The 12,392-nt window shown below is 42.7% G+C and overlaps 1 protein-coding gene across 1 annotated transcript; it reads right to left on the reverse strand.

Moving 5' to 3' along the window:
• Positions 1 to 10,183: 10,183 nt before the first annotated feature.
• On the reverse strand, positions 10,184 to 11,087 carry LOC4352576 (uncharacterized). The gene has a single exon (XM_015764192.3). The coding sequence runs from the start codon at positions 10,968 to 10,970 to the stop codon at positions 10,389 to 10,391; it is 582 nt and encodes a 193-aa protein (XP_015619678.1). The 5' UTR covers positions 10,971 to 11,087; the 3' UTR covers positions 10,184 to 10,388.
• Positions 11,088 to 12,392: the final 1,305 nt, after the last annotated feature.

Here is a 12,392-nt window from a genome sequence, read left to right on the forward strand (position 1 = left end):
GACCCCCTCTCTTGGTCACCACGTGCGGTGGGTTAGGTGGCCGCCTCCAGGCGCCCACCTACCCGCATTTATGGCGACCTGAGCAATTGCGTCACGCCACATTTAATGCGATCTGCAGTGCACTCAACCGATCTGTGACCAGTCCGTGACCGGTCGAATGGCCGATGCAACGGCGGCTGAGTACCCCCGCCTTGTGAGTATGCCAGGCGGCGTGCGGCGTGCTCTGTCCCATCACATCATAATGAGAGGCTTTTTAGTCTCTCATCATAGCCGGAGTCGGTTTATCCGCTCTGGTCAAACAGGAGCCCATAAGTCTTAGGCTTTTTAGTCTCTCATCGTAGCCGGAGTCGGTTTATCCGCTCTGGTCAAACAGGAGCCCAGAAGTCTTCGTCCCTTAAATGGCGACTGACAGGAGCACCCCCCGTGTCAGGCGGCAAGATTTGACAAGCCTCGTCATCAAGGTGACGTGCGCTTGCTTCCCAAGTTAAGAGACAAGACAGGCATTTAATGCAAAGATTGTAATCCTTCTCCACTAAGTTATGTTTTTGGACCCATGTGGTAACCCCTTGAGGTATGAAAGGAGGTCCAGGCCTAGTGGTAGAGGGAGAGGAACTTCTTAGCGAACTCATGCTTGTCTCGCAACCTCAAGCACTTGTGTTCTACACTCAATCAACCAAGCACAGGAGTAGGGTATTACACTTCTGAGCGGCCCGAACCTGTATAAACCCCTTGGGTGAGATCTTTTTTGGGGGTTCAACCCCATCTTCACACATCTACACAGGAATATCGAATCTCACCCGCTGCCCCCGGCCGAACCAAAAAAGGGGGTCTCACGGTTCTCTGGTGGAGGAGTTCACCCTCCGACAAATGTATGCAGGCGAGAAGAAGAAGAAGAAAACCTGACGACACAAGTGGTAAATATTGCTAAAATAAATCTAGTTGGTAAATATTATTTTCAGGTTGATAATACTTGTCATTTTGGATAAAACCATGGTTAAACTTCAAAAACTTTGATTATGAATAACATTTAAACTATTTGTTTTACAAATAATGAAAACCTAAATTAGCCTGAAAAGGTACTTCAATTAAATCATATATTTATTGATATTTCTATATATATATTATTAAAAAATAGTGGGCAAAGTTATTTTTTCCTCGAAACAAAAGTATTATCAATTCAGAGGGAGTCGTACTTTTTCAATTGTAATTTTTTCTTTTATTTTGACAATATACTTAAAAGATAATTAATATATGTATTGGTCCATCTCTAGAGAAGTAGAGAGGGTATGATTATGATGACTTCAGATCCTCCATGTAAGTAAAAGAAAACACTAATAAACCCTATAATGCGCTCCTTTTAGTCATATGTGGATGACTCTTTTTTACCTAAAGTCGATGGGAGGAGAGAGATACAATTTCAGCAAAAAAAAAAAAGCATTGTACCTTAAATATATATTTATAGTTGTTTCATCAAGATTTTTCTTATGTTCTCTGCCCATTTTATCTCTTTTCCATCCATCAATATCGCTATAAGGCCCTGTTTAGTTTGCGGAAAGAAAATTTTTGGGTATCACATCGGATGTTTGACTAGATGTCGGAAGGGGTTTTCGGACACAAATGAAAAAACTAATTTCATAACTCGCCTTGAAACCGCGAGACGAATCTTTTGAGCCTAATTAAGCCGTCATTAGCACTTATGGGTTACTGTAGCACTTATGGCTAATCATGGACTAATTAGGCTCAAAAGATTCGTCTCGCGATTTACATGCAAACTGTGCAATTATTTTTTTTATCTATATTTAATGCTCTATGCATGTGCCAAAAATTCGATGTGATGTTTTTGGGAAAAAAATTGGAAACTAAACCACTTTTTCTTCAAACTTCCAACTTTTCCATCACATCAAAACTTTCCTACGCACACAAACTTTTAACTTTTCCGTCACATCGTTTCAATTTTAATCAAACTTCTAATTTTAGCGTGAACTAAACACAACCTAAATATATATGACATAACTGTTGTATGGTTTCTTATCAACTTAAAGTACACTCCATTATGGATTGACTTGGGAGTTGACCCGTGCAACCATCTACTTTTGACTCTTCAATTATGACACATATAAATAGTTGTCTTGGTAACTCCATATGATTTTAGACTCCCTCCATATAACTTTTAAGCAACCACAACCATTTTTCATTCAGTTTCTTCACCTAGCTACTTTCTCATCTTGAGTAGCGCGCAACAATTATTTCCCATTTTATTTTCTCCTTGATATCGTTATTCAACCTCCAAAGTTCTAGTATTTTGTAATGGAGAAAGTTTTTTTTTAAGAAAAAAAACTTTATATTGAGTCGATTGGAGAAGACACACATATAACATATGCAAAACTAAAAGCCTAGGTGGTTGTGTTCTGTTTGGAATTGTAGGTCATAAGCCTACATGGTTGTATCACCAAGAATCAACTGTATTTTTTCTTTCTTTCTTTCTTTCTTTCACATGTATCTATAAATTATGTCCAAATCATCAAATAAAGATGGCACAACTAAAATGAACTTAACATTCAACGATGTGTTGACTTAAGAGGTGACGGTGAACATGACTGCCTCTCATTTTGTGTGTGTATGGTCTCTTGAATGCAACGCAATAATAGTGCCACAATCGACACGCTATGAGCATGCATGCATCACTTTTTTTCTCTTCACATGTCATTAATTAAGCATAAAATTAATCCTATATATAAAAAGTCCATCCCCACTAAGTACAATTAAAGCGATTTTTCTCTCCTCTCATATGTATTAAATCATTTCAACAAATTTCATCCATTAGATCAAAATTTAGCTCTCTAGATTACTCCAAAATACCTTTGCTATTGGCCATTGGATTCAACTTGATCGCTCAGATTGTTTTAGTGCTATATATTATATCGCTTGCATTTACTCCTTTAGTTCATCCATAATTCTCTCTATTTAATCCAGAAGTCGTTTAGCCACCAATTTTATAGTTGTGCTAACTATGTGTCAAGTTAACATTCCCTGACAAGAAAAGACTAACGAAGGCTTGCTAAATGGATCAATAATTATCGATGGTACCAACATATTATGATCATTAGTTCCTAGATGCCATGTTTTTCTCAATAATTGTCAGTTCATGCTGATTTGATTCAAGTTCATGTTTATTTGATTTAATGTTCTATATTCAATATCTTCTAATATCATTTTATCGATTTGCTTATGTTAATCTTATCAAGATTCCTACAACAACGTGTAGGGTATCATCTAGTATGCTATAAAGCAAATGAATTTTTATCTTTTGATGGATGCATGGCTCCATCAAAAGCCTTTCATTGCCACTGAATTTTCATCCTTACACACACACAACACGGTATATATACTACGCATCTCAGAAAAAAAATCTTATATGTATAGACGAATATAGTACATATTGTGTGGTCAAATTAAAGGCGTGTATGCAAAATCACGACATGTTTCATGAGAAAAATACAATAATGTGCAATTAGTCATGTCTAATCTGAAAATACATGAGCAGCCAGCAAAACACTAATTTGCTTATTATTGCTGGAGACTAGCTATCAGGCAAGAATAATTAGACTACTACCTCTTCTACCTTTCACATGGTCAAAGAGGGGTTGGTTGGGGTGTCATTGTATACTCCATAGTGGCCACTAATCAATCCCCATCAGTGTTAAGAGTACACATGACAACCAAGAAAGCAAACCGCCTAGTACACTCTATCCATGTGGACTATGTTCAAAGTTTTCATCAAACCCATAACTTTTAACATCCGATGATGTTTGTGAACATGAAGCAGGCAAAAATAAGTAGGACTATGTTAATTAGGGAAAACGAGTCTATCTATAATTATAAATTACACCAAAATCTACCACAAAACAGACATGTGTCCTTAGGCACGTGTGAGACAAGGTGCCGCTAAGGCCTCAACAGAATATGGGGCCGGCCTCTAAAATTATATGTTTTAATCGATACCAATGTGTTTTGATATGTTTAGGATTTCTTCATTCTATTTTTAAAATTTTCTCTTTATCTGCTCAATCGAATTAGGCTATAACGAGATTTTATTTTTCCTCGGATCCAACAATTGTTTGATGATCATAGCTACCTTTAATGTGAACATGCGTTCCAAGCAATACGATTCCATTTTTACATTTAATTAGTAAAACAAAACTGAATTGATGCAACGGTTTTTTTTTCTACTCAGCTAGATCGACGCTACTACTTGTAGGTGGGTAGCCTTCTTTAACATCGCTCTAGTTATCGCCATCACATATAAGAACTCATTTTTTTTTAGAGTGAAGTGCACCAGCGGTCCCTAAACTTGTGTGGGTGTGTCATCTAGCTACCTAAACTCTCAAAATGCATTTTTAGATCCCCAAACTTGTTTTGGGTGTCATATAGATCCAAATGGGTTTCGACCCGCTCCATCCGCTGATGTGGCATGCCACAGTGGCGTCTACGTGTCGATGAGGACCCAACATGTCAGTCATATTTATAAAAATAAGATTAAAAACCATATTTTCTGGAGACACACGGACGAGCACCTTGGGTGTGCTCGATGCCGTGCGGCCCCGACCCCGTGCGCCCTCAACTCTGACGACGCCACCTCTTCTTAACGACTTCACCCCCCCTCAAGAAAACTCGCCACCACCCCGCCATTCTCCACCGCGGAGCCGACGGAGGCGGCGCCGCGGCCGAGCCCTGTGCGACCGGCGGAGTAGACGGAGGCATGCGCTGGTGTGTTGAGACGGCGGAGGCAGCGGGGTCGCGGCGGAGCTCCGCGCGGAGGGCGCGGCCTCGTCCGAGGCGAGTGCGGCGTCGCCTGCTGCACGGAGGCTGGTGCGGCACGGAGACCGGAGGCCATCCGAGGCCCGTCCTGCCGGCCGTGCAGCTGCTTGAGGGCGGTGCACGAGGCAGCCTCCGCCGGGAACAGTGCCATGCATAATGTGGCAATGCCATCCAAACGCACGCATGCCTGCTGGCTAGACGCATGCATGCCAGCGTAGGCGTGGGTTCATGCAAACGCATGCATGCCTGCTGGCCCGCAGGAGGCGGCAGCCAAGACGGGCGCGCGGTGGCGACGGTGCCGCACGTGGCTGGCGTGGTGCGAGCGGAGGCGATCCTGCACGGCGAGGCTGCCCGGCACGACCCCGCACGGCCCCGCACGGCTCCGCATAGTGCAGCGGCGGAGGTGTCGGGGACGCGGGGGCTGCCCGGGGGCACGCGCAGGGTTGCTTCGGCCGGAGCCACACTAGCAGTGGGATATGCGTAGAAGGGGCTTCGGCAGCAGGGGTCACACGGAGGCGGCTAGTCGGTGCTTGAGGCGGATCCGACGGGGCCGTGTAACGCAGCGCCCCGCTTCGACCCGCGTGTGCGCCGCCGCGCAACCATCGCCTCGGCCGCGCCGTTGCGCTGCGCCGACGTCGCCCCGGTCGCCGCGCCTCCCTTTCCATCCCCACCGCCGCCTCTCCCGCGCCGCTGTGCTGCGCCGACATCGCCCGGCCGCCACCCGCGCCGTCGCGCGCCAGCCTTCTCCCTCTCCGGCGCGCGCACATGTGAGAGGGGAACAAGAAAGCACAGCAAAGGAGAGGAGGAATCGAGAAGGGAGAGGAAAGAATAAGGAGGAGAGAGAGATACCGACATGTGGGACCCACATATGGCTCCATCGACACGTATATGCCACCGTGGCATGCCACGTCAGCGGATGGAGCGGCTCGGAGCCCATTTGGATCTATATGACACCCAAGACAAGTTTAGGGACCTAAAAATGAATTTTGAGAGTTCAGGGACCTAGATGACATACCCGTACAAGTTTAGGGACCGCTGGTGCACTTCACTCTTTTTTTTATTTAGCACGATCTCAAATTCTTAGTGGGAAAGGGGGGGGGGGGGGCTGCCACAAAGTGGTTTCTGTACAAATTGTTAATTACTGTGCATGCTCAAGAAGATTAGGACTAACCCTAAGAAAAAAGAAGAAGATTAGGACCGAAGATAAAGGACGATCAGCTGAAGACTTTAGCTATAGCAGATAAATTAATGACGGTATGAATTATTCAATTGTAGTATCTGATTTTAAGAGGACTTACTCTTAATTATCTGCAGATTACCATGAATCAGTCAAAAGTCAAGGTCAAATGGAGCAGACAAATTACCAAGATAATCACATAAATAAGGATACTAAGAAAAACAAAGTGGGCCCTGCAGGGGGCTAATTAGTGGTTTATGGGCCGTGGAATAATAGGGCCATCATGTTAGTAGGCCTCGTTTAGATAGGCCTAGCGAAATTCCGGCCCATCCATACGATTCGATACGTACTCCGACTTCTCACTTAGTATTGGAGCGCACCAAGCGTCAAATGAGAGTACTAGTACTATATTTATTTGTAGCGCCATTTTTTTTAATAAAAATGGTAATTTAAAAAAATTATTTACATTAAAATTCATATTTCACACTGTAAAGATTTATACATTTACATTATAAGTTCCAAATCTTACGATGTACATTTTAAACCTTACAATGTAATTTTATTAGTACTCTAGAAAAAATAAAGTTGTAGTACTTTAATCCACATAAAAAGGTTTATGCACACAAACTGAAAAAAGAAACTAGACAAAAATAACGTAGCAAGGGAGTAATTGATCATGCTAGTGAAAAGGCTAAAAGATGGATAGCAACCGATAGCTAGCACGAATGTATTGGCAGGATCCAATGTCCCATATAATTTGACTAAGATCGAGAGAAATTTAGTAAATTTTAGGTAACTAAATATACTTTGACCAAACAATTACAAAACTACAGATTTTAGGTGGTGTACCATAAAACTACATATTTAACATCGAATTTACAACAAAACTTTTGACTAGCTAAGATGATAAATCATTCCATGTTTATTAAAAGAGAAAGGGTTTGTACAATAAATTTAAAGAACCAACGGGATTAGGGGTGGACAAAAAACTCGAAACTCGCGGCTCGGATCGGCTCGTAGCAAGCTTGGCTCGGATCGATTCGAACTCGCAGTCTTAATGAGTCGAGTCGAGCTAACCTTCTAGCTCGCGAGCTGCTCATTTAGCTCGTTAGTATAAAATATCATCATATGTTCATGTTTCTTGACTAGTACTAAGTCTTTTAATTACATCAAAACTATTCATATGTAGTGAGTATTATATTAGTTAGTTTTTATTATTATGTTAATACATAATAAAATGTTAAATTTAAAATTATTAATATAATATTAATGAGATATAGTTTGTTAACGAGCCTAACAAGCTTAATGAACCAGCTTGTGAGCTGAGCCGAGCTAGTCTTTTAGCTCGTTAACATTAACGAGCCGAGCTGGCTTGTTATCCAGCCCTAAACGGGATACCAGGTAGGAAGGGCTAGAGGGACGAGACTCCTCTAACGTAAAGTCGGAGGGACAGAGGAGCTCGCTCCGGGCCGGAGGACCAATTTGAGATTATGCAAAAAAAAAAAAGAAAGAAAAAAGAAAAAAGAGAGAGAGGATTGAGAGCCTATTGAAAAATGTATGCCGCCGTGATGCACATAGTCTGGTGTGGCAAAAAGATTTAGATCTAAAAATAAATTTTAATGTGGTTCATTTCTAAATTTAAAAACAAACAGGTTGAAATAGTTCTTTTTTTAAAATAAAATCGCACGTCGCGAACGAGGTTAGGCCGATTTCATGACAGAAAAAGGACAGCATATAAAAGAGTGTATATGTATCAGGCAGAAGCGACCAAAGCCCCTGTTCGTGTAGAGTCAATAATCTGCAGATCAGAATCCTATGGATCTTTTTTCTTTTCTTTCTCCAAGGGACAGGACAATGGAGAAGAATCCGATGGTCTGAACTTGTCGTCCTAAATTTGCATGAGTCATGCAGTTCATGACAGTGAGCAGTCACCTTCACGGATTGTTGTCTCGACATTGTTTGACGTCGTTGGCGGTAGGTAATAGATAAGGGTGTGTTCAAGTGCTTTAATTTTATCTTGAATTTGGATGTAAATTATTCTTAATCAGCTAGATCAATAAACTGAATTTGGATGTAAACAGTACTTGAAGCGAAAGAAGTGCAGACCCTCAAATTAGTTAGTACTTCTGGGTTGAGTCAATCTTGATTTGTACTAGTAAAAGTATAACTTACTCCTATTATTACAAGCTAGGGAAAATGGGGGAAAATATGATTAACTAGATAAATACCTCGCCGCGTTGCTGCAGAAAATTAAGTTGCGTAATATGTAGAAATAATATGTAATTTGATTATCAAAACTAAAACAATTTGATATAGTTTTGAGCCTAAAAATAATTGAGATTGCATGTTTTTAAGAGAGAAGAAAGAAGAGATAATTTGAACCATAGATCTGTCATCTAAAGACTAAAATAATTGAGTTGATATGGTTTAATGAAAGAAGAGAGAAATAGCATTAACTACACTTAGTGGGGATGAACTATATAAATATATAGGATTCATAAGACACACTAACTGAATCAGCTCTCTGTCTAATAAACTGTCGTAAAATTTGTTTGAATTTGAGCTTCAAACATGAATCTAAGTTTTAAAAAGAAATTGTGCTCACAGCCAGGTCGGTCTAGAGGTTGGGGTGGTCAGTGAAGAGGTGGGAGTGGAGGGCGAAGAGCTGGAGGCCGGCGTAGTGTTCGTCCGACATGCAGTGCTCCCGGAACCCCACCACCCCGCCGCACTCCACCTGGCACACGCGGCACCGCCACCGCCCCCTCGCCGTCGCCGCCGCCGCCGCCGGCGGTGGCGCCCGTGGCTCCGGCAGCGCGGTGAACTGGATCATCCCGGCGTCGACCAGCCGCTCCGCCGCCTGCTCCACGACCTCCCGCCCCATCTGGCTCGCCATGGCGCCGTGCCCATGCCCATGGTGGCGCAGCGCGCGCGCGTACCCGGGACCGGGAGCTGCGCGGCGGCTCAGCGCGAAGCTGGCGTCGATGTCGCGCCGCGGCGGCGGAACGGCCGGCGGCGCGCGGGCTGCTGCTGCGAGCGCGGCGAGATTGTCCATGAACGACGTCGAGTCGAGAGCGAGCTTGATCAACTCGAGAGCGCGGCGATCGATATGATCGATTGATCGTCTCGAGTGATTCCGCGATTGCTAATTAAGCGTGCGTGCTCCAATCCCAAGTGATTTCCAAATCGGTTGTTAATTAAGCGTGCGTGCTCCAAAGTGATTTCCAAATCGGATTATAGTTGTAGTTCATTCTGTTTACATAATGTGTAATAGTTGTAGTTCATGTCAATATCAAGCCAATATGTTGAGTACAATTAACTTTTTTTTAATTATTTTGAGAAGGGTATATTTTACTCGGTCTCTACGTATATACAGCCTTTTTAAATTGGGAATTTATTCTCTCAAACAATACAATCTAAAATTTGCTTTTACAGATATTTGAACGTAGGACCTTGGCTGAAAATCACTTAAATAGATATTTGAACTTAGGATCTTGGGTACAACTCATGTCACTTTTCACTAGTACAATTGACTTAATTAAGTCACGTAGTAATAATTTGAATTAAATACGAAGTCTCAGACGATACTACATTCTCATTTTAAAAACCTTGGCATACAAGAGTTCATCAGTGAGTTCAATAATCCTTCTTAATTTAACCACATTGATACGGTAGTTAACTTTTCGTGCAAAATTTATGTAAGGTTTTTAATGTACGTGCCAGCATAGATGCTCTTTTTCGAAAAGTCTATGGCAGCTATTTTTTCACCGTTACTCAGGATCAGTGTTTGAAATTTCCGAAATTTCCGACTCTTGGCATAAAACTATTTCACCTGATTTTTTTTAAAAAAAGTCATTTTTGGTGAATTTGCTCAAAATTCACTCAAATTTGGTTTGAATTTCAAATAATTTACAAAATGATCAGTGTTGCAATTTCGGTCCAAAATTCCCTGCACAACACTGTCACCCGAAATTTTCAAGTTTTTCATTTTTGTTGTAAATATAGTCAAACTTGGTCAACATTTGTTGAAATATCCAAAAAAACTCGATCCCAAAAATTCTGAGATTTCCAAGAATTGGTTCCGAAAAATTCCGAAATTTCAAGAGTCCCCCAGTGTAAATTTTCAAAACGAAAATTTTCAAACCCTGCTCAGAAGTCAGGATTCACAATTCGGATCTAACAACGAGCTACAGATTCACAATCTCAAATCCAAATTTCAAACTTTGGAAATTTCAGGTCTAGCTGGGTCCCAGCTAGGATGGGCATCCCGCCAACAGTTTCAAATTTATCTGAATTTAGCCCCAAAAAAATTGAAATTCAGATAAACTAAATTCATTTTTTTAAAAAAAAAACAATCTACCTTTAATCAAACCAAACCAAAATATTTTTAAAAAGTCTACATGGGGTTCTTCTTCTCGTCCTCCGGTGGAAGCAGCCGCTGCCGCAGGCTGCGAATGAACGCGACGACGACCTCGTCGGACTCGGAGTCGGGGTTCGCCTGAACCCTCTTCCGCCCCGGCGGCGACGCCGACGCCGCCATCACGAGAGCTCCCTCAAACCTCCTCGCAGGCAGCCGCGTTGGCGCCGAACGCGCCGCCTTCGGCGCCGGCGGGCACACCGTCGGCGGCTGCAGCCGTTGGCGCGGCGACGTCGGTGTCACGTACCCGTCTTCGTCGTCGTCGTCGCCGTCGCCGGCGCCGGCGACGACGACGGCCGGCGGGGCAGAAGCTTCCTCCTCCGCCACCGCCGCCGCCGTGGTGGGCGCTTCATCATCGCGGCGTCGTCCCCTCTCGCCGGTGAGGTCTACAGAGGCAGAAGCTTCGACGACGCCATCGCCGGCGACGGCCGTAGTAGAGGCAGCACCAGCTTCCGACGCCGCCCCCTCGCCGGAGACGACGACGACGACTGCGTCCTCGCCGCCGCCGCGCACCGGCGCCGCTTCGGCCGCTTGGTCGTCGCCGCAGACTCGGGTGTCCATACCTTGCTTGGCGCCGGCGGCGAGGTCCGCGGCGGCGGCGGCGAAGATTCGATCGGCGAGGAGGGAGAAGGGGTCGTGGCGGTTAGGGTTTTATAAAGGGAGAGGGAGGAAGTTAAGTCGGTTACAAATATATGGAGATCGACTTGGATATATAGAGTTTGGATATATTTGGATTACTTTTCTATCTCTTGTAAAAAAGAGGAATTATTAGTTAGGAGTACTAGGAACTTAAGAGATATGATGCACATATGGGTTGCAACTTGTAGATTACCTTGTGCAAAGTGACTTACCTTTTAGGGCCTAAATGATTACATATATATATATCTCTCTATATGTTGGTTTTGCAAGATTGGAGTGTACTAGCTATATCTTTATCTCCTTTTGTAAGAGAGGGATTAGTTAAGATATGCACATGTGCCGTTGCAAAATTACTTTATACAAAGTCACTTGCCTTTAGGACTTTAAGGATTGAAATATTTTTAAGAAATTCTAAATTTTGATAAACTTGATTCAAATTTACAAAAGAGAATCCAGCATTTGATTGTTGAATTTTACGCCCCCCCCCCTCTCACATACAAGGACATTCTGTTCTTATTTACATGTCACTATACTATTCCTTAACACACTCTAGCAGCTTGTCTTTTTATAAAAAAATAATAAAATATATGTCTATGGATAAGACATACCTTCTATCCTATAAAACGGAATATACGGATATGGTATACCTTCGTGTATACGATATATTTCCGTATGCGATAAGGAAATCTACAAGATATTATGGAAAATATCCTCACGGGCTGTGATTAACAGAGTCTTACTCGGAGAGGGTTGGGTTTATTCTATGTCGTGCATGGTTCATTGTCTCCGAGTTCTACTTGAAAACTAAGGCAACTCACGGTATAAAAGGCACACCCCTTAAGGGGATCATATCATCAAATCATAGCGCCAACACACCCACCATAGTTTACGAAGCCGGAGGACGCGAAGCCTACTCGCCGGGGAATCTCGTCGAACCATCTCGACTAGGATCTCGCCGGTAACGCCGGATTCATCTGTTCTCTGTGTACTCTGTGGTATCCATATCAATATCATATAAACTGGATTAGTACTATTACCTTATAAGGGGCTTGAACCAGTATAATAATATCTGTGTACTCTCTCTATTTGTCTTGATGTTGTATCGTGTAGATCCTCGTACCAATATACCCAATACCCTATTTATCCGGTGCACGGGTATCCCCCGTTGACAATATACAAATACTTAAAAATATCATATTATCAAAGTAATTTTCATGCTAAATATAACTATATACTGCATACATTCATCAAAACATCATAATTTAAAAGTTTTTACTATAGTAAAAAAATCACACTAGTCAACAGTGCCAAGTACTAAAAGAGAATCGAGGGAATAATTGCATT

The sequence above is a fragment of the Oryza sativa genome, chromosome 12 (assembly GCF_034140825.1).
Source record: "Oryza sativa Japonica Group chromosome 12, ASM3414082v1".
In the NCBI taxonomy this organism is placed as follows: domain Eukaryota; kingdom Viridiplantae; phylum Streptophyta; class Magnoliopsida; order Poales; family Poaceae; genus Oryza; species Oryza sativa.

What these genes read in the sequence shown, in the direction of transcription:
- LOC4352576 (XM_015764192.3), bottom strand. Translation starts at nt 10,970, where the DNA reads ATGGACACCCGAGTCTGCGGCGACGACCAAGCGGCCGAAGCGGCGCCG.